Genomic DNA, 22,744 nt, shown 5'->3' with positions numbered 1-22,744 from the left:
TTAAACCAATTGGCTAACCAATGTGATAGTTATTTATATAAGTGTTGATGTTGTCCTCACAGAAGGTATACAGTCATACCTCGGTTTAAGTACGCTTCAGTTTGAGTACTTTCAGTTTAAGTACTCCGTGGACCCGTCTGGAACGGATTAATCCACTTTCCATTACTTTCAATGGGAAAGTTCGCTTCAGGTTAAGTACAGACTTCCGGAACCAATTGTGTACTTAAACCGAGGTACCACTGTAATAACAATTCTAACTTGGGGCATCACAAGGATAGCAGTAAGTGTGGCAACAAAATATTTAATATAGCGAAATATGATTTCACAAAATTATTTTAGTTAGAAAATCCTGGTATTATTTGGTAAATTTATATCGTTGGGCATGTTACAATACAATTTTTGTTTATGAGTATAGTAGCAATAGCAGCAGTTGCTAAGGGTGCATGTTATTTGATGCTTTTCAAAATACAAAATCTAACTCTTTCTTCTGCTCTCCCACAGCGATTATACACCGAAGCCTGGAATGTTGATAAAACAAACATTCATGTCATGCCGGATACCCCAGAAATTATCCTGGCAAAGGCAAACTCAGCCAACATTAGCCATGTAAGAGCATTTTTTAAAGGATGGGTTTTAAAAATGCATCTGATTTCTTAAATAATTGGGGGTTCTGTATACCGTATATGCACAAATTCTACGTGAGTGAGTTTTCATTCATGGTTCTTGTTTTTATGACTCCTTCTATAGAGACTTTATATCGAGGGATGGGAAGAGGCTAAGGCGAAAGGATATGATTTGAGAGCTGACGCAATTCCAATCAGATCTGCAAAGGCGTCAAGGGACATAGCTAGTGATGTAAGTGGATGTGTTGATTACCGGTATCCTCGCTTAACGAATGCCCTGCTTAACAAAAATTCCGCTTAACAAAAGGTTTTTTCTAGTGGACGTTGCCTCGCTAGACGAATTCGTTTTACGAAAAATTCGTCTAGCGAATCACGGTTTCCCATAGGAATGCATTGAAATTAAATTAATGTGTTCCTATGGGATTCGCTAGACGAATTTTTTGTTATAAGAAAAGACCCATGGAACGAATTAAAATCGTCTAGCGAGGCACCACTGTACATACTTCTGCAAAGAAATGCAAGTAACAACCCTGTGGTTTTCAAAATGACTTTTACAGAAATAATAAATTCAAAGAAAAGGTGTTCGGTCTTCTAGGGTGGTGATGCAGGTACTTTCGACTGACCCTATATTGATATCTTCAACGTTTGTAATACACATGAGCAATATCCCCCAGCCTGATGTCCTACAAAAGTTTTGGATTGCCACTCTTTTTTCAAACTTACTTTTATTAGTTTTCATATTGTTATGGAACCACAGAGACAAGCAAACAAAGACAAAAATTCATTAATATAGCCAACTAAAGGCAGGGCGTACAAAATGTAAACATATAGTAACACAGAATCTAAAATGATTGCCACTCTTATTAGTCTCAGCAAGCATGCTCAATGGTATAGAAAATTATTAAGTAATAATAGTAATAATAGCTCTAAAACGTGTTTTCTTTCTCTTTTGCAGTTTAAATATAAAGAAGCTTATGAGAAGCAGAGAGGGCACTGTATCGGGTTCCGAAATGTTCAAGATGATCCCAAGATGGTGCTGGCTATGCATGTAGCTAAAATGCAAAGCGATCGGGAGTACAAGAAAGTATTTAATCAACTGAAGACGAAGATCCATAGTCCGGTTGACATGTTATCAGTTTTGTTGGCTAAGAATTGTCAGAAGCTTGTTAGTGACATTGATTACCGCCACTACCTGCATGAATGGACCTGCCTGCCTGACCAGAATGATGTCATCCAAGCCAGGAAAGCGTATGAATTACAGAGCGATGTGAGTGATTTTGTTATTGTTGCAATATGTCTTTTATGACGGCTTCTTGTCTATCACTGTATTTTGCCTCTCATGACATTTAGTGGATTATTATTGTAATAAAAAGTAATAAATGTTTTACTTCTGTGAACACGTGACACATATTAAGAGCCATAGTACATGTGAATTTTTAATATGCCTGACCAGAATGACGTCATTCAGGCTAAGAAAGTGTATGACATACAGAGTGATGTACGTAAAAGCAAACATAAAGCACCTGGGTTCATGGGGGGGGATCACAGCTCAGTGGCAAAACGCCTACTTTGCAAGCAGAAGCTCTCTTAGGTTCAGTCTATGGCACATTGAGTTGAAAAGAGTTAAAACATCAGGTAGCAAGTTTAAAAGGTCAGGTGTCTCTCTCGCTTCCTGAGACCCTAGAGAGTAGCTTCCAATCAGAGTAGGCAGGACTAGGCTAGATGGACCAATAGTCTGAGCCAATATAAAGGCAGCTTCCTATGTTTCCATAGCTTCGTAAATTTCTGAATGGGATGAAATATGCTTAGACTGTTCATAAAGAAATAAAAGTCTGATGCATTTCAGTCCAGAAGCTCCAGCTGAGCTTTCTTATACAAAACTGCAGGGCTGCACAGAAACAAGTATGGTAGGCTGTAAAAAGTTAGCATCAATAAAGATCAAATTTCAATGTACCTGGGCTGGATCTAGAGACATCATAAAAGCATTTCAGGAAAACGCGTTGTAAACCTCATAATGGGAAATCAGGTTGCAGAAAGGCCAAACTCTACAGCGCCATCTGGTGTCACAGAGCTATGACGCATTTAAAACACTTAAAAAAACAACACCAAAACTAATGTAAACTAATATATGGTATATGGTAAGTAAAAATGCCTACATGTATTTGCACCGGTGCTGCTACAAATAATTTGGATTGGCACTCCTAAGTACAATAATTAGGGAGCTGTGCTCAGTAGGGACTTTTATGTAACCATGCTAAGAATTGCACTGTAGGAGTTATTGGGCCTGGTACTAGGGTTGTGTTTAGAGCAGGGGTAGTATTCACCTCAGTTTTACTCAAAGTAGACCCACTGAAATTAATAACCACGATTAAGTCCATTCATATCACCCATAGTCTCCAAGATTTAGCATGGAATGGATCAGATACATGATACTGCGAACAGGCAGACCTTGATAAGAACTAGCAAGGCTTTTGCCAAGTACCCATGAAAGACTCTGAAAGGAGTTTAGGAATAGAGTTGACTGCCCTGATCCACTGCCTCATTAATAATAATAATAATAATAAATAAATAAATAATAATAATTTAATTATACCCCGCCCATCTCCGCCCAGCCACTCTAATGTACACATGGAGCAGCTACGAACATCAGTTGCTGAGCTACTTCACTTGAAAGGACTCCAACCATAGTCAAAAACTCCATGTAGGCAAATCCATATAGGCAAAGGGGCTTGACAGGTAGATCAGAACCCTTATTTGCACAAGGGGCTACTAAGATCAGGGCAATTAGTTGTCTTCCTACCTGCCACTGTACCAGACACTACATTGGAGAAACACATTTCCCCTTCTTCTTTCTCACAGAATGTGTACAAGTCAGACTTGGAATGGCTGCGTGGAATTGGTTGGATTCCAGAAGGTTCTTTGGAAGTCTTAAAAGTGAAGAAGGCCCAGGAGGTCCTGAATGACAGACTGTACCGTCAACGACCAGACACTGTGAAATTCACCGCTATTGTTGATTCTCCAGAAATTGTCTTGGCAAAGGCCAATGCTCTGCTTCAGAGCAAAGTGAGAAACTTTTTCATTTGCCCTTTGTTCCATGGGTATCTGCGTTTTGGATGTGAGGAGAATGTACTTCTAGATGCTCACTCCAGCATGCTGGAATCAAGTGAGATATATGAAAATAGTTAGCTCAAAACCCATGCAGCTTCGATTTTAAACAATCACTTGAGGCTCTCTATGTTCTCATTTAAGATCACATTTAGACCCCTCTGAAGTCAAAGAGGGCTTTCCATTGGGGCAATTGGGATGTAGAGATTGCAGTTTGTTTCATGATAGACTTTGCTAGATAGCCTTTAAACTGAGTTAATACTTGAAAATCTTCCCATTCTGACTGCTATCATAGTAAACACCTTTACTTATTCAAATAAATGCAATGCAAAAAGTATAGGTTGTATCCAGTGGCAGCTTTCTAGTAGTGAAAGGTAATACCATTTGTATAACGTGATACCACCTCAGTTTGCCACACTCCCTTACCTATCAAATCATTCCATGCCAGAAGGTCTCCCAACCCTTAGGAGCAGTAGGTACGTGGGGTTATATGAAAATTGTGTGCCCCATCTTTATCAAACAAAAGTACCTCCTACAACTGCAAAGATACTATTGGATGCAACTCTGCATTTGGAACATATTTCTGTATGTTTATCTGATTGTCGAGGAACATTTGATGCAGGGGCAGGTCTCACAAAAGATTGCTTCTGTGATTAGAAATGCCAAACTTTGCAATTTTTCTAACAATGGAGTAGCCACTGTTCTTTAATAAATCCCCAATAAAAAAGCCATATGCGATGCTGCACACACAACTAGGCCGCTTACACGAGTAGCTTGTATGGAGGGTTTTGTATGTATAATCTCAGTATGTACTTTGTATATTATAGCAGAAAAAAGTACTGTATTTCCCCCCTCTCTAGGCATTATATCATGAAGTCTGGGATAAAGAAAAGACACAGTTCACTCTTCCAGCTGATACTCCTGAGATGGTTCTGTCCAAAATGAATGCTCTGAACGTCAGCAAAGTAAGAACTTAAAGAATTAAATGTGAATACATCTGTAAAAAAAATTATGACCTTTAAATAAGGAGTTTGGCTGAGAATTTCCTTTCAATTAAAATTGTTTTATGATTGGAATTGAGAATACCAAAGGATGAATATATGAAATGCCCATTCAGTTCTCTATGTAGCAACCAATTCTGATTAGCTATGAGTAATGCCCTTCCACTGAATTCATGATTCCCTAGACTTGAGCAAACAAATGGAAGGTGGGAAGCAGGAAAGTCTTTAAAGTGAAAAATATGATATTGTTGATAGCTTATATCAAGCTAGGGGGTTTTCTGGAGCAGATTGGGTGGGGTGGGGCAAAGTTTCGTCACATCTACTGGAATGATGTTTGATCTTTCCCATAATACTGAACATTAGAAAAACATTGCAATATTTCTTAGTATGAAGTTAGATAGCAGTAACTAAGAGGGTTTAATTTTATATTTTATTTCATCCCTTCATTCCTCAGTTTTAACTCTTTATTTTTAGGATCAGTATAAAAACATACATTTTTGAACATTTATGTGAGTGTGATACATTATATCAGGCATCCCCAAACTGCAGCCCTCCAGATGTTTTGGCCTATTGAGCAGAGTTGGATTTAGATTTACTTCTAAGTAAACTTGCATGGGATCGCAGTGTTGACTGAGGAATGTCTATACAGTAGTTGGTTTTCATCATGTATTTTATGATTACATTGAAAACTGTGCATTTTATTCTGATTGCAGAAACATTACACTGGAGCCTGGGACGAGGCCAAAGCAAAAGGGTACGACATAAGAGGTGATGCTATTTCAGTCAAGCATGCTAAAGCCTCCAGAGAAATTGCTAGTGAGGTACAATCTCTTTTATTTAACATTTACTTCTCAAGTGGCTATATCTTTTCATATGATGAGTGTGCATGTCAAAGTATATGATCAATTGATAATTCAGCCTCAAAACCGTATTTATCCAGCCATATACAAGTTCCTATACTGCATGTCCATGACGTCATTCTTTTACAATTTATGAAAGTGTCTTCTTTCAAACAATCAGAAAGTTTAATATAGTCCATTATTTTAAATGCCAAAGAGCTAACTGTGATAAATTTGGAGATATTTGGTACTGTAAAGACTTTGCAATAATTAAATCTGTTGCTTCCTGTTGTTAAAAACACCCAAGTGTTTCTTTTTTCCCCTTTTCCCTTTCTTTACAATCACTTTAAAGTTTTCTCTTAAGTTGTGGAATGTCAGAGACCTCCAGGTATAGGGTGGTATATAAATTCAATAAATAATAATAATAAAATAATCTTGCATAGTTTCCAAAACTAGTTTAGCACCCTGAGCACACCATCCTGTGCATTTTTACTCAGGTAAATTCTGCCAGACCCAATTGGGCTTAATTCCAAGTAAAAATGTATATGATTGCAAATTCTGAACTATTTATCTGGATAACCAAATTTCATCAGTAGCTTCTTACTATTACACAAAGTGGTCTGTGCCTTTCAAAAGACATTGTGACTTTGTAGAATTTGCAACCACATATATATTATTCAGTTATTTGGAAAAAAATTAGATCTTTTTACTTAGGCTCAGGATGTATACAATTAGGGGTGGCCAAATGTCAATTTCCCACATTTCCACATTGGCTTGTTTTTTTTTTAGTTCTAATAAAAATTCATTAGCATTTTTGTGTGCTTTTTTCCTAATATACACTTCTGTATACTACCGGTATATTCATAAAGTGTGAATTATGGAATTGTGACTTTAAATGCAAAATGAACCACATTTCCCTCTCATCCCTAGTAACAAATCCAGATAAATATTTTATAAAGACAGAATTAGGGAGCCTTACTATGTTTTTATTTACCTTCTTATTATTCCATAGCTAAATCCCTTAAAATTGAAGTATCAAGAACTTCTAACTTTTCTCCTGGAAATTGTTCAAATAACTTTAACTTCCAATTCACTTTCCTGCTCAGTACAAGTACAAAGAAGCTCATGAGAAACAGAAAGGCCACTACATTGGATGCCCTTCAGTGAAGGAGGATCCTAAACTTTCATTTGCTGCCAAAGTATTGAAGATGCAGAATGACCGGTTGTACAAGCAAGCTTACAACAAATCCAAAGCCAATATTACTATACCGGTGGACATGCTGTCTGTCCAAGCGGCCAAGCAATGCCAGTCTTTAGTGAGTGAGGTGGACTATCGTCAACATCTGCACCAGTGGTCTTGTCTGCCTGACCAGAATGATGTGATCCAGGCAAGGAAGGCCTATGAACTACAGAGTGATGTAAGTATATCTGTCCTTTGCAAAGCCAAACAAACAACACAACATTGCAGGGACAGACGGCAAAAGAGACATCATGGTAGATAGTGGTGGAAGATTTCCTTTTCTTAATTTTTACTTTGTTCCCCTGATAACATCTTTAGTTGCTTTATTAATGAAAACATTTTCAGGTAATTTAATTTTCACTTGATTTCATCATGAGTACCTTGGGAGGAAGAGCTGAAATGTTGTTAGCTCAGAATGACCAACACATCATGCAGACAAGAGTGACATGATAGTCCAGGCATATCTAAAAATAGGTAATGAATCCATAACTGATTGGAGTGCTGTCATCATATGTATGGATTTGATTATCTTTCTACCCACTCTATCTAGTCCAATCTACACAAGTCTGGAACTCTCCAGATGCTTTGGTGCACAACTCTCCAGCCAGCATAGTGCTGATCGAAGCTGTAAATGCTGGTGTGAAATACAACTGGAGGTCAGAGAAACATTTTGGCCCAGTCCAGAGAGATAGTATTGCTTAGATCCTGTTGAAGTAATTGAGACAAGTTTGTCCTGACTTTCTGAAGTTCCATTCATTCTATTTACCACATGAAGTATTTCTTTTGAATTGAAATATTTTGCTCTTCCTTTCTGACATTTTCTCTCACAGGCTGTGTATAAATCAGACCTGGAATGGCTCCGGGGGATTGGATGGATCCCAAATGAATCTCCAGAAGTGAAGAAGGTGAAATTTGCCCAGGAAATTCTGAGTGACAACATTTATCGCACTCCTCGGGATCGTTTGAAATTTACCCACATCGTTGACACTCCTGAAATTGTCCTTGCCAAAACCAACGCTGAGCAACTGAGCCTTGTATGTAACTCCTTTCAGCAACGTGACATTATTTTAAGTATTCTACCGAAGGAATTGACAGATAATTCTGTATTTTTGTAGGCTAAATACAGAGAAGCTTGGGATAAAGATAAAACTACAATCCATGTGATGCCAGACACACCAGAAATCATGCTGTCCAGAGCTAATGCTATCAATGTGAGCCATGTAAGTAAATCGTTACCCTTCTTATTATGATACAACTCTACAATCTTCTTCAGTTACTCAGATAAAGGGGGATTTGGATGTTACAAGTTCATTATGCAGCAAGCACCCATGTAAATTCTATGTGGGTTATTGCACCTGCATTTATTTAGCTGTTTGTATGCAAACTGGCAATCTATTGTGCTTTTGGAGATTGCACAAAACAGATGTGTTAGCACTTGTTATCCATGATTACTTACAAACAGTTTGACAGTGAGCTTTCATAAATATTTAAATGATGAAAGAGGATAATGACAATATAATGTTGTTGGTTTTTTATTGTAGAAACTTTATAGGGAATCATGGGATGACATGAAGAAATATATTGACCTGAGAGCAGATGCAGTCCCAATCAAAACAGCCAGAGCCTCAAGAGAAATTGCCAGTGATGTAAGTATGCAAATAAAATTTGATAGTGTTTGGTAATCCATTGTCTCTAGACTTTTGTATCTAATGGAATTAAAATGCAGGAAACAGAAAATATATTAAAGTTCTCTTTTCAAGGCAAGATACAAGGACATTATGGGCCAGATTTCACTAACATAATGCCCTCCAGATGTTTTGGACTAAAACATCCACCAGCCTTATCCAGCATGACTGATGGAAGTAGTTGTCCAAAACATGTGAAGGGCGCCAGGTTGGCGAAGGTTGCTGTTTGCTTTAAATATGCTCCAAGTAAAATGTCAAGTATCCTGATGAAGGTTTCGGAAGTAGAATTTTAATCTCTCGGGACCAAAGCTTTCATCTTGTTGGTCAAAAAAAGGTCAGATGAAGGATGTGTAAAATTCAAAAATCTATGCATGTGCTGAATATTTACATTACCATTACAATGGCACCCACCTGAGAAGTGCCATAACTGAGTTGCAGCTGAAAAAAAGCTCTGAGTCTGAGATACCTATGGTGAAGATTCTAATTGTATATGTATTTTTTTCCAAATCCCATTAGTACAAATACAAAGAAGGCTACCGTAAGCAACTTGGACACCATGTAGGATGCCGAGACATTAACGACGATCCCAAGATGGTATTGGCAATGCACGTAGCTAAAATGCAGAGTGACCGCGAGTACAAGAAAGTATATAATAAATTGAAAACAAAGATCCACAGCCCTGTTGACATGCTGTCCGTCTTGCTGGCCAAGAACTGTCAGAAGCTTGTTAGTGACATTGATTACCGCCACTACCTGCATGAATGGACCTGCCTGCCTGACCAGAATGATGTCATCCAAGCCAGGAAAGCGTATGAATTACAGAGCGATGTGAGTGATTTTGTTATTGTTGCAATATCTCTTTTATGACGGCTTCTTGTCTATCACTGTATTTTGCCTCTCATGACATTTGGTGGATTATTGCTGTAATAAAAAGTAATAAATGTTTTACTTCTGTGAACACGTGACACATATTAAGAGCCATAGTAGATGTGATATATATATATATATATATATATATATATATATATATATATATATAGTATTGTTTGGACAATCATCAGGCTGCTTTAAGAAAGAACACAAGGGGACATTGAGACCTCAATTCAATACATGTATCCATGCATACAAAGCTAATTGACTCTGCCCTGATCTGAAGAAGTAAGGCGTTAAACACCAAAACCCGAAATTGTGGCAGCTGCACAGAACCAGACGCTTCTAGATGTGTCCATTTCAGTTGGTCTTTTCTTTCTATTCCTGAGAAGTTTAGGTGTGAAAAGAATTCATTTAAGCTGCATATTAAACAGCCTATTTTTCCTTGACTGGATTGCCTGCGCTGGAGTTATTTACTAGAATCTGGATTACTCATGGCCAGTAGCATTGTTGTTCTGCAATATACAGCTTGAAAGATGATAAAAAGAGGCCTGTTTATTAGTGGTATGGCATGCACTTTGCTTCTGTTCTTGTGATTGGCCAGCCATGGAAGCTGAGCAGTTCTGTATTATTATGAGTAGAGCCAGAGAGGGAACAACAGCCTACTTAATAAATTGGAGGAAACATTTTCAGCCATATTGTTAATAGCCTAATTGTTTCCCTTGCAGAACGTCTACAAACAAGACCTGGAATGGCTGCGTGGTATTGGCTGGATGCCAGAGGGCTCTGTGGAAGTGCTCAAAGTGAAGAACGCTCAAGATATCCTGAATGACAGATTGTATAAGCAACGTCCAGATGCACTGAAATTTACAAGTATTGCTGACCCACCGCCTGTTATCCTGGCTAAGATCAATGCCCAACAAGTCAGTGAGGTAAGCTTGGGAATTGCCCAGTTACTGTATTCATTATGATGACAAATTGGTATTGGGAATGGGTGAGTTAACATGCCTTTGAAAAATAAGAGATTTTTTGTAATGCAATGCAATCATTTAAGCCTTCGTTTCCTTCTTAGAATCTGTATCGTGAAGCCTGGGATAAAGAGAAGACTCAGTTCCATCTTCCTTCAGACACCCCTGGGATGTTGCAGTCCAAGATTAATGCTCTGAATATCAGCAATGTAAGAGAATTAACTAACTATATACCCATGAGTGGAATATGTGTAGTGATGCATCTGTGCCTATTCAACTGTGTCAAATGCAACTTCCCATCATTAACTGTTCTTAAAAACAAGAAGGCATTTGGCTCTTACTTGTGGGTTTTTATTCAGACGTAATAAAGAGAATTAACTGAGCTCCATGGACAGAAGATATCAAAAAGAGACTGACTGGTTCCAAATCCCAATGCCGTCAGTGTGTTTCATTGTTATACGCTTTGATGATTTTGTGATTTGGATAATGTCAGTCTCTTTTTAATATCTTCTCCCTATCAAGTTCTATTATTACTAAATTGTACTTCCGCACAATCATTCTGTTTCTTATCTAGGCCCCAAATAAATTGTTAACTTCGGTTATATAAGACGTATGCATGCATGCATGCATGCAAACATATATATTTGTATAAGCTATATTCATGCAGTGTTTGTATATGTCATATTACACAGCATTCACGTTTTTACTCCTTTGGCTGCAGTCCTATGCATTCCATATTTCCTTCGGAGTAAGGCCCATTGAGCAGAGTTGGATTTACTTCTAAGTAAACTTGCATGGGATCGCAGTGTTGACTGAGGAATGTCTATAGTTGGTTTTCATCATGTATTTTATGATTACATTGAAAACTGTGCATTTTATTCTGATTGCAGAAACATTACACTGGAGCCTGGGACGAGGCCAAAGCAAAAGGGTACGACATAAGAGGTGATGCTATTTCAGTCAAGCATGCTAAAGCCTCCAGAGAAATTGCTAGTGAGGTACAATCTCTTTTATTTAACATTTACTTCTCAAGTGGCTATATCTTTTCATATGATGAGTGTGCATGTCAAAGTATATGATCAATTGATAATTCAGCCTCAAAACCGTATTTATCCAGCCATATACAAGTTCCTATACTGCATGTCCATGACGTCATTCTTTTACAATTCATGAAAGTGTCTTCTTTCAAACAATCAGAAAGTTTAATATAGTCCATTATTTTAAATGCTAAAGAGATAACTGTGATAAATTTGGAGATATTTGACACTGTAAAGACTTTGCAATAATTAAATCTGTTGCTTCCTGTTGTTAAAAACACCCAAGTGTTTCTTTTTCCCCCTTTTCCCTTTCTTTACAATCATTTTAAAGTTTTCTCTTAAGTTGTGGAATGTCAGAGACCTCCAGGTATAGGGTGGTATATAAATTCAATAAATAATAATAATAAAATAATCTTGCATAGTTTCCAAATCTAGTTTAGCACCCTGCGCACACCATTCTATGCATTTTTACTCAGGTAAATTCTGCCAGACCCAATTGGGCTTAATTCCAAGTAAAAATGTATATGATTGCCATTTCTGAACTATTCATCTGGATAACCAAATTTCATCAGTAGCTTCTCACTATTACACAAAGTGGTCTGTGCCTTTCAAAAGACATTGTGACTTTGTAGAATTTGCAACCACATATATATTATTCAGTTATTTGAAAAAAAATAGATCTTTTTACTTAGGCTCAGGATGTATACAATTAGGGGTGGCCAAATGTCAATTTTCCACATTTCCACACTGACTTGTTTTTGGTTTTTTATGGTTTTTTTTTAGTTCTAATAAAAATTCATTAGCATTTTTGTGTGACTTTTTCCTAATATACACTTCTGTATACCACCGGTATATTCATAAAGTGTGTATTATGGAAGTGTGACTTTAAATGCAAAATGAACCACATTTCCCTCTCATCCCTAGTAACAAATCCAGATAAATATTTTATAAAGACAGAATTAGGGAGCCTTACTATGTTTTTATTTACCTTCTTATTATTCCATAGCTAAATCCCTTAAAATTGAAGTATCAAGAACTTCTAACTTTTCTCCTGGAAATTGTTCAAATAACTTTAACTTCCAATTCTCTTTCCTGCTCAGTACAAGTACAAAGAAGCTCATGAGAAACAGAAAGGCCACTACATTGGATGCCCTTCAGTGAAGGAGGATCCTAAACTTTCATTTGCTGCCAAAGTATTGAAGATGCAGAATGACCGGTTGTACAAGCAAGCTTACAACAAATCCAAAGCCAATATTACTATACCGGTGGACATGCTGTCTGTCCAAGCGGCCAAGCAATGCCAGTCTTTAGTAAGTGAGGTGGACTATCGTCAACATCTGCACCAGTGGACTTGTCTGCCAGACCAGAATGATGTGATCCAGGCAAGGAAGGCCTACGAACTACAGAGCGATGTAAGTATATCTGTCCTTTGCGAAGCCAAACAAACACACATTACTGCTGGGACAGAAGGCAAAAGAGACATTGTGATAGATAGTGGTGGAAGATTTCCTTAATTTTTATTTCGTTATGTTAATGAAAACTGGCCTTGTCACATTTTCACGTAATTTAATCTTCACTTGATTTCATCATGAGTACCTTGGGAGGATGGGACGCGGGTGGTGCTGTGGGTTAAACCACAGAGCCTAGGGCTTGCCGATCAGAAGGTCGGCGGTTCGAATCCCTGCGACGGCATGAGCTCCTGTTGCTTGGTCCCAGCTCCTGCCAACCTAGCAGTTCGAAAGCACATTGAAGTGCAAGTAGATAAATAGGTACCGCTACAGTGGGAAGGTAAATAGTGCTTCCGTGTGCTGCTCTGGTTCACCAGAAGCAGCTTTGTCATGCTGGCCACAGGACCTGGAAGCTGTACGCTGGCTCCCCTGGACAATAACGTGAGATGAGTGCCGCAACCCCAGAGTCGGTCACGACTGGACCTAATGGTCAGGGGTCCCTTTACCTTTACCTTGGGAGGAAGAACTGAAGTGTTGTTTGTTCAGAATGTCCAACACATCATGCAGACAAGAGTGATGTGATAGACTCGGCATACTAAAATAGCTAATGAATCCATAACTGATTAGAGTGCTGTCATCATATGCATGGATTTGATGAGCTTTCTGCCCACTCCATCTAGTCCAGCCTACATAAGCTTGGTACACTCCAGATGTTTTGGTTCACAACTCCCCAGCCCGCATTGTGCAGATCAAAGCTATAAATGCTGGTGTGAAATACAGCTAGAGGTCAGAGAAACATTTTGGCCTAGGCCAAAGAGATAGTATTGCTTTGATCCTGATGAAGTAATTGAGACAGTTTGTCCTGACCTTCTGAAGTTCCATTCATTCTATTTACCACATGGAGTATTTCTTTTGAATTGAACTGAAATATCTTGCTCTCCCTCTCTAAAATTTTCTCTCGTAGGCTGTGTATAAATCAGATCTGGAATGGCTCCGGGGGGTTGGATGGATCCCACATGAGTCTCCAATAGTGAAAAGGGTGAAATTTGCCCAGGACATTCTGAGTGACAACGTTTATCGCACTCCTCGGGATCGTTTGAAATTTACCAACATCGTTGACACTCCTGAAATTGTCCTTGCCAAAACCAACGCTGAGCAACTGAGTCTCGTATGTAACTCCTTTGAGTAATGTGGCATTATTTTAAGTATGCTACAAACCTACCTATCCGTTTGTAACATGAAGCATTTATTTGTATTAATAGAAAAGTTATTCATGTTCCTAAAGTTAAAGGGAGATTATGTAGGAATATGAGCACTGGTGCAGAAGGAATTACAAAATAATTTCGATTTCCCCCCCCAGGCAAAATACAGAGAAGCTTGGGATAAAGATAAAGTTATGATCCATGTGATGCCAGACACACCAGAAATCGTGCTGTCCAGGGCTAATGCTATCAATGTGAGCCATGTAAGTAAATCGCTACTTATGATACAACTCTACAATCTTCTTCAGTTACTCAGATGAAGGGGGCTTTGGATCTTACAAGTTTATTATGCAGCAAGCACCTATGTAAATTCTATGTGGGTTATTGCACCTGCATAGCTGCATACTGGCAATCTATTGTGCTTGTTGAGATGTCAGAAAACTGTTGTTAGCACTTGTTATCCATAATTACTTACATGCAGTTTAAATACTTTTCCTTACATAGTTTTATATGGAGATAATCTGTAACTCTTACCTGCAAAAACAGGAGTGATTAGGAAAAAGTAAAAGCTGATTGACAATGAGCTTTCATAAATATGTAAGTGCTAAAAGAGGATAATGACAATATAATGTTGTTGGTTTTTATTGTAGAAACTTTATAGGGAATCATGGGATGACATGAAGAAATATATTGACCTGAGAGCAGATGCAGTCCCAATCAAAACAGCCAAAGCCTCAAGAGAAATTGCCAGTGATGTAAGTATGCAAATAGAATTTGATAGTGTTTGGTAATCCATTGTCTCTAGACTTTTGTATCTAATGGAATTAAAATGCAGGAAAGAGAAAATATATTAAAGTTCTCTTTTCAAGGCAAGATTCAAGGACATTATGGGCCAGATTTCACTAACATAGTGCCCTCCAGATGTTTTGGACTAAAACATCCTTCAGCCTCATCCAGCATGACTGATAGAAGTTGTTGTCCAGGGCGACCGGTTGGTGAAGGCTGTGCATGCGCTCCAAATAAATTGTCAACTATCCTGATGAAATATTAAGCTTTGCTGTTGGTCAAAAAAAGGATAGGTGATGCACAAAATTCAAATATATGTGATTTGCTCAATAGTTAGATTGCAAGTAAATGTGAGCATGAATGCAGCCTTTGTTTAGCATCTTAGGAAACTTGCCAATCTTATCAATCTTTCTACATTCTGAGATAACTAAGATGAAGATTCTAATTGTATATGTATTTTTTTCAAATCCCATTAGTACAAATACAAAGAAGGCTACCGTAAGCAACTTGGACACCATGTGGGATGCCGAGACGTTAACGACGATCCCAAGATGGTATTGGCGATGCACGTATCTAAAATGCAGAGTGACCGCGAGTACAAGAAAGTATATAATAAATTGAAAACGAAGATCCACAGCCCTGTTGACATGCTGTCCGTCTTGCTGGCCAAGAACTGTCAGAAGCTTGTTAGTGACATTGATTACCGCCACTACCTGCATGAATGGACGTGTCTGCCTGACCAGAACGATGTCATCCAAGCCAGGAAAGCATATGAATTACAGAGCGATGTGAGTGATTTGGTGGTTGTTGAAATTCCTCTTTCATGATACTGTAGCTTCTTGTCTATCGCTCTCTTTCGTCTCTCATGGCATTTGCCTCTACAATGATAATTGTTTGATACTTTGTCTCCACTATTATTACATACCTTTTCATAAAAAATAATAAATATTTAAAATACTTGTGTGAACAGGTAAGAGCCATACTACATGTGAATTTTTAAAAATATAAATTCAGAGTTGTTTGGACAATCATCAGACCTCTTTAAGAAAGCACACAGAAGGACATTGAGGCCTCTATTCTGCACATGCATACAAAGTTAATTGCTTTCCATTATGTATAGATTTGAGGTCTCATGTATTACCTGATTTGAGTAAGTTGAGCAAACACAGGATATATCGCCATCTTGCAGCACAGCATAATCAAAGTGAGGAGTGTAATATTTGTTCCTGGTATATTCTGCGCCTGAATAGTTCCTCCTTTCGGTTTTCTGTTATTCTTTTTATAGGCCATTGGAAAACAAGCCCTCTTTTCCCTTTCAGTTAAAAGCAATCAAGTTTGGTATGAAACACTCCATGCAGGGGGGGAAAGTGTTGCAAATAACTGTTCTTGTTTCCCCCTGACTCTGCAGGCTGTTTATAAATCCGACTTGGAATGGCTGCGTGGAATTGGCTGGATGCCAAATGACTCTGTCTCTGTCAATCATGTCAAACACGCTCAGGACATTTTAAGTGAGGTAAAAACAACTAGTTAAAAGTATCATTCGCAGAGATTTTCATAGAATCCTAGAGTTGGAATGGACTCAAGGGTCATCTAGTCCAACCCCCTGCAATGGAGGAATCTCAGCTAGAGCATCCATGACAGATGGCCATCCAGCCTCTGCTTAAAAACTTCCAAGGAAGGAGAGTCCACCACCTTCTTAAATTGGCCTTCTTTTGTTTGCATTTCATTTATGTTTATATATTTTTTGTTCCCAAAGGAAGCCCAAAGTGGCTAAAAGCAAAGCAGAAAGCAACGCAACTAGCACAAAATAGCAAAATGCACGTCAGTATAACAAAGCATGGCATCTAGCCAAATAGAAAGCAAGTCAAAGCAAATTCCTGTCAAAATATTGTCAAGTATACAAAATACCTTTTATTTGCACAATCTTATATGTGTATATTCCGAAATAATTCCCACTGAGATCAATAAAACTTACTCTCAGGTAAATGTACCTAGGATTGCAGTCTAGAACCATGATAATTTCTTCAACAAGGAGGCTCCACTTTCTGGCATTAATGTCCCCACCTCGTATCCCCATATTTGGGAAAGAGTGGTGTTTATTAAAACTAATCCTGCCACTAACATTTCTTGTTTGTTACTATACCTTATCTTTCATGTAGCTATTTCCTGAGGCAGGATTATCTTCCCCTCCCTCCCCACCCAAATAGTTGTTATCTTGTGGTTCCAAAAGTAATTTTGTTTGGGGGGGGGGACAGGAAGTTGAGTTTCCCCACTTTTGTTTTGGCTCATTCACCCATCACGTTGGGCTTGTATAGGCAATATCTAGCCTTGATATTAAGGTCTGGGTGTATTATACTTGGGGAGAAAAAACCTTTTTGGAAAGTTAGTGCCTCATTATCATATGAGAGATCCTAACTCAGCAGTGGTGGTTCTGTTACTGAGTGTGGTCTGGAGAGGACAGAAAGCAAGGCAAGCATTAACAAGGAGACATTCCCTGCCCTTGAATATTTTCCCCTCAACTCTCTCTCTTTTCACTTGTTTCTGGTGCGATCAGTTGTATGGCCTCATTGCTTTTCTTTTATTTCTGCACAGAGGCTGTATCGCACAAAAGTTGACAAACAACCATTTACGCCAGTGGCTGACAGGGTCGATTATATCACAGCCAAACAAGGCGGGGAAATACTAAGTGATGTAAGTATTGCCTCTTATTTTAATTCAGTTCAATGTACACACGCCTGACAGATTTTCTTCATCCACAAAAACGAAACCATATATCTGTGGAAACTGGGGCCTGAAAAATTTACCGAGTTTTATTGTGTGAGTCTAGTTATACATATATAACTCGGTAGTGGCGCCCGCCCTGTGGAACGCCCTCCCATCGGAGGTCAAGGAGATGAACAACTACCTGACATTTAGAGAACACCTAAAGGCAGCCCTGTTTAGGGAAGTTTTTTAATCTGTGATATTTTAATGTATTTTGGTGTTTGTTGGAAGCCGCCCAGAGTGGCCGGGGAAACCCAGCCAGATGGGCCGGGTATAAATAAATAAATATATATATATATATATATAATAATAATTTGGGCCCCGGAGCCCAAATACCGCCATCTTGGTCCGCCTCCTCCTCCTGACAACCCTCCCTGGCCCGTGAGAGGAGTGGCGGGGCTGCGGCCTTCCCTCCCTCTCTGCGCTCATACGTTCTAGCGCCCGTTTACTTAACGGGCTGAATGACACTAGTAATATATAACTTGCAAATCTGAAAGACTTTTATTATGTATGTTTTACTTTTTCAGATTAAGTACCACCAGGAGTGGAATAACATCAAGTCAAATTACACGCTGACAGACACACCACAGTTAGATGCAGCTAAAGAAGCAGCCAGGATTCTTAATCATGTATGTACTTTCCATGTTTTGTTTTTGTTTTTGTTTTGTTTTGTTTTGTTTTGATGGAAGCAGTGACAGTCCTTATGCTTCAGAGAGGTGCTAACCCTTTAATTCTCTATTTTACAGCATTTGTACAAGGAGAATTGGGAAAGAGAGAAAGCTACTGGTTATCTTTTGCCTCACGACAGTGTGCCTATCCGACATGCCAAGCATTCAAGTGATGTCCAAAGCGAGGTAAACGCCCTTTAGCTTTAAAATCACACAGATTTCCATCGCTATCAAAGAGCCCATCCTTCATACCTTTCGTTTCGGTGGTTCATCTTTTTAAGAAAACTCTTGCATGCTATTCCCAGAGATGGAAGACCACCAAGTAAACAAAGCAGATATCCTTTTATGAAATCATTTACCTCAGTAAGGATAACCCAGAGATTTAGGATTAGGAAAGATCCAGTGTGGATATTTAAAGAACCTGTGTTTTCCCGTTTCAGCTGAAATACAAGGCAGACTATGTCCACCAAAGAGGTCACTACGTCGGTGTGAATAATATGAGAGAGGACCCAAAACTGGTGTGGTTTGAACATGCTGGCAAGATCCAGAATGACAGATTGTATAAACAGGCGTATAACAAAACTAAATCCAAAATTCATATACCTCCAGATATACTGTCTGTCATTGCAGCCAGAGACTGCCAGCATGTTGTCAGTGAAATTCCCTATCGCCATTACCTCCATGAATGGACTTGCCACCCTGATCAGAATGACTGCATCCAGGCAAGGAAAGCATATGACCTTCAAAGCGATGTAAGTGATTTATGCAGTCAGATTGCACCAATTTAAGAGTTTGATATTGGTATACCCAAGAGCAATTGCCTGGGAGGGGAAAATCAAGGCTCAGCTTGTCCTTTTGTCTGCATAGGTGTGAATAATCTTCTTCAACTCTTTTAATATTTACAGAATCTTTATAAATCTGATCTGGAATGGATCCGCGGCTGTGGCTGGATTCCCTTAGATTCAGTGGAGCATCGGAAAGTGAAGAACGCTCAGAACTTGATAGATAAGGTAAGATGCAATTTTCACGCATTTGTGGCAGCATCCTATTCATTTCCTGTTGCTGTTCTTTATGATAATCTAATCATGTCTGCCTGCAGAGACTCTACACAAAAGAGGCTCTTGATAATTTTGCCAATTTCACACCTGTGGAAGATCCTCCAGCTATTGTTCTGGCAAAGGCAAACACAATCAATCAGAGTGATGTAAGTATCCTTTAAATCAGAATTTCTGAATAAATACATACTTTCATATATTATAAAAGTGCCATATCTCTTGATCACTGCAGCTAGAACTATGAAGGTATTTGTGTAGCTCAAATGTTCAGGAACATACTACAACATTTTAAAAACAATCACATGCCAAAGTAGTCCTGTGAAAGGAAATGACAATATTTTTGTGTAAATATTTTTTTGTGGCGTATCCCTTAAGATGGCGTATGGAAGAGTTGCCTCACAATTCATGAAGAATGAAAGGTTTAAACAGAAGATGTGTTGTATAATTTGTTTTAACATGAGCCATCTTGGTTCATGTCTTGGGAGAAAGGTATCAGAATAAATAAATAGAATAATTCTGTCAAAATGATGGTATGACATTGAATTTGCTACCGGTATATCATTCAGAAGTACAGTGGTACCTCGGTTTACAAACACAATTGGTTCCGGAAGTCTGTACTTAACCTGAAGCGTACTTAACCCGAGGTATGAGTGTAATTGGTTCCGGAAGTCCATACTTAATCTGAAGTGAACTTTCCCATTGAAAGTAGTGGAAAGTGGATTAATCCGTTCCAGACGGGTCTGCGGAGTACTTAAACTGAAAATACTCAAACCGAGGCGTACTTAAATAACAACAGGACACCCCAAAGGAGCTCAAAATGATCTTCACAACTTAGTGAATTTGAAGGATAAAAGAAAAGAAAACACCCCAGCATGAAGCATTTAGTATGTTGACCTCATGCATTGAGAAGCTGATTAAGACATTTATCCCTTAAGAAGCACAGCACACTGAATGTGTCATCCTGGTGTGTGTGTGTGTGGTAGCACGTGGAATGATGGGAAAGTTTTTTATGAATTGTTAAGTGTTACATAGCATAAAACACCATCTGGGTTAACACTCTATTTCATTTCTCTCTCTCTCTCTAGCTGAAATACAAAGAAACCTTTAACCTTGAAAGAGGTCACTACATTGGTTCTGATGACACTCCAGCCCTCAGTCATTCTAGAAATATGGCTAAACTGTACAGTGATGTAAGTTTCTTGCTGTACATTGAAATTTCAATGTACCATCGTGTTACTACAGGGGTAGGGAACCTCAGGCCACGTGTGATCCCCTCCAGGCCTGTGATCCTTCTCCACCCTCTCCTTGATTGCTTAATTGCAACAATCCTCTTGCTTGTGCATGTGTAGAAAGCCCTGACTTCTGCACGACTGGAATGTAGCCTACTGTACAAAAGTTGGCCAACCGTTTTCACAAAATTAGGAAGTGTTTCTTTTAATGATAATGTTTCAGGCTTCTGGGTAAACAGCACAATGAGGATATTGTATGAAAATAGGTGCTACAGTTAGGGAACTTTAGGTCCCTAGCTCAGGCAAGTCCCCATCTACTAGCAGCACCCATTGGGAAGGTGCCATATCTTAGTTGTACAGCACTACCGGTAGGACATGGTGCAGAACATCCTTGGTTCTGCTCCAGGGAGCTCCAGGTATGGCTGGAAAGAACTTCTCCTTAAGACTCTTGAGGGCTGCTGCCAGTCAATATAGTTGACAACCCTGTGAAGGTAATGAAAATTAAATCAGGGAAGTATTTATGTAGTGTTGATATGGAAAAATGGAAAGAGTCCTAGATTGTGCTGTAGAGAATGCATAGTGGTTTAGTTGATTTGTTTCTGCTCTTCATGATTACATTTGTTGGAAAACATCCTGCTCATTTATATCCTATGTGCACCTTTTGCCATCTAGAACCTGTACAAGGATTCATGGGAATCCAGCAAGGCCATTGGGTACACTCTGCCTCCAGACTACATCCCTATTGTTGGTGCCAAACATGCCGATTACATTAACAGTGAGGTAAGTGTGACCCTTCTTCCCCTCGTTAACTACTTTGCCACTGTTTGCTTGTGCGGCTGCTATGTATCTTATCTAATGTATCCCATGTTTGCACTTCACAGCTCAAATATAAAGAAGTGTATGAGAAGCAGAAGGGTCATTATCTGGCTGGGACACAAATAAATGATTTCCCAAGTGTTGTCCATTCTCTTGCTTTCCAAAAAATAAGGAGTGCGGTAAGTGTTGTTGTTGTTGTTGTTGTTGGGTGGGGCTCTTCCTTGAGTCTGAATAATGTGGGGGGGAAAACAAACTTACATTTTCCATCTTAATCTCCTGATTTCTAGCTGGCCTACAGGAAGAATTATGAGGACACCAAGGCACACATTCATATCCCAAGCGACATGATAAACCACGTGCTGGCTAAGAAATGCCAGTACATCCTTAGCGACCTTGAATACCGAACATACCTCCATCAGTGGAACTGTTCACCTGAGGAGCACGATGTTATTATGGCTAAAAGAGCCCAGGAAATTCTAAGTGACGTATGTATTTCCCCGATCAAATTGAGAACCATTTCATTTGCTATAGAGAAGCAGGAAAAGGTGGTGTTGTGAGTAGCTTGCCCTTTTGCTTTACAAATTGGGGTAGTGTTGTGCTTGAAGAAGAAGCATCCAACCCAAATCTTGCTGGACCCATAAAGTCACATTGAGCAAATCATTCCTCCTATCTCAGCCCAATGGACGATTTGATGAAGGATAGGTCTACCAAGTGCTAATAGGCATTAAGGCCAAATACTCTCTCAATGTACAGAGGCGGTGTGGCACTAAAATTCCAGTTGTTAAGTGGAGGAAGGGAAACCTCAGGAGAAGGGCTGTTGTCTCCATGCCCTTCAACAACAGAAACACCTGGTGGGATATAGGATAGCCAACCTTGATACGATCCAATCAGGCTCTTCTTATGATTTTATGTTCTGGGGAACAATCATACTTCCTAAATTTGTGTTATTTAGGCTGTAGTCCAGGCTTTGGCCAGGGGTGGTGGCGCTGGATTCTTCACCAGCACATGCCCCCCCCCCACTTCCACTCACCTGCCACACAGCCATGAGATGAAGAGTTGCAAAGGTAGAGAGGAGCTGAACTGGCCCAGGATTTGCTGGATCCTGAATTGCTCTCACATCAGGCATGTTCCAGGTCCAGTTGTTATGGCAGCCTGAAGCTTGTACAGGAATGAGTCCTGATCTGCTTGCTCCACCTTCTGCCACCACTGTGAATGGCTTGGTTGCAGCTGCAGTGGTTGCTCTGCAGTGGCAGTTTTGGACAGCAGCCTTAGATAATGTATTCAATATGCTTGAAGAACTCTATAGAAATACTAACTGTTATTCTAAGAGAACTCTCAAAGTGGGAATGGTAGTAGTCATCTGGAACCCATGCAGGCATCTCCAGAATACACGTAAATCTCTTATATCA

At 39.1% G+C, this 22,744-nt stretch overlaps 1 protein-coding gene across 48 annotated transcripts in view; it reads left to right on the top strand.

Moving 5' to 3' along the window:
• The window catches only part of NEB (nebulin), a 165,752-nt gene that overhangs the window by 76,433 nt on the left and 66,575 nt on the right, over positions 1 to 22,744 (top strand). For all 48 annotated transcript variants that reach the window (XM_060279866.1, XM_060279768.1, XM_035131587.2 and 45 more), the window contains 30 exons: positions 502 to 606; positions 748 to 855; positions 1,579 to 1,890; positions 3,483 to 3,686; positions 4,589 to 4,693; positions 5,443 to 5,550; positions 6,675 to 6,986; positions 7,639 to 7,842; positions 7,924 to 8,028; positions 8,350 to 8,454; positions 9,010 to 9,321; positions 10,092 to 10,295; positions 10,436 to 10,540; positions 11,222 to 11,329; positions 12,469 to 12,780; positions 13,781 to 13,984; positions 14,177 to 14,281; positions 14,669 to 14,773; positions 15,281 to 15,592; positions 16,213 to 16,317; positions 17,397 to 17,495; positions 18,095 to 18,196; positions 18,314 to 18,421; positions 18,676 to 18,987; positions 19,141 to 19,245; positions 19,335 to 19,439; positions 20,376 to 20,480; positions 21,192 to 21,299; positions 21,401 to 21,514; positions 21,623 to 21,820. In XM_060279866.1, the coding sequence (XP_060135849.1) occupies positions 502 to 606; positions 748 to 855; positions 1,579 to 1,890; positions 3,483 to 3,686; positions 4,589 to 4,693; positions 5,443 to 5,550; positions 6,675 to 6,986; positions 7,639 to 7,842; positions 7,924 to 8,028; positions 8,350 to 8,454; positions 9,010 to 9,321; positions 10,092 to 10,295; positions 10,436 to 10,540; positions 11,222 to 11,329; positions 12,469 to 12,780; positions 13,781 to 13,984; positions 14,177 to 14,281; positions 14,669 to 14,773; positions 15,281 to 15,592; positions 16,213 to 16,317; positions 17,397 to 17,495; positions 18,095 to 18,196; positions 18,314 to 18,421; positions 18,676 to 18,987; positions 19,141 to 19,245; positions 19,335 to 19,439; positions 20,376 to 20,480; positions 21,192 to 21,299; positions 21,401 to 21,514; positions 21,623 to 21,820 (4,896 nt within the window). The remainder of the gene's footprint in view (positions 1 to 501; positions 607 to 747; positions 856 to 1,578; positions 1,891 to 3,482; positions 3,687 to 4,588; positions 4,694 to 5,442; positions 5,551 to 6,674; positions 6,987 to 7,638; positions 7,843 to 7,923; positions 8,029 to 8,349; positions 8,455 to 9,009; positions 9,322 to 10,091; positions 10,296 to 10,435; positions 10,541 to 11,221; positions 11,330 to 12,468; positions 12,781 to 13,780; positions 13,985 to 14,176; positions 14,282 to 14,668; positions 14,774 to 15,280; positions 15,593 to 16,212; positions 16,318 to 17,396; positions 17,496 to 18,094; positions 18,197 to 18,313; positions 18,422 to 18,675; positions 18,988 to 19,140; positions 19,246 to 19,334; positions 19,440 to 20,375; positions 20,481 to 21,191; positions 21,300 to 21,400; positions 21,515 to 21,622; positions 21,821 to 22,744) is intronic.

Source organism: Zootoca vivipara, chromosome 1, assembly GCF_963506605.1.
Source record: "Zootoca vivipara chromosome 1, rZooViv1.1, whole genome shotgun sequence".
Lineage (NCBI taxonomy): Eukaryota > Metazoa > Chordata > Lepidosauria > Squamata > Lacertidae > Zootoca > Zootoca vivipara.
The sequence above is the reverse complement of the archived record's forward strand: the minus strand, read 5'-3'. Positions and strand labels throughout refer to the sequence as shown.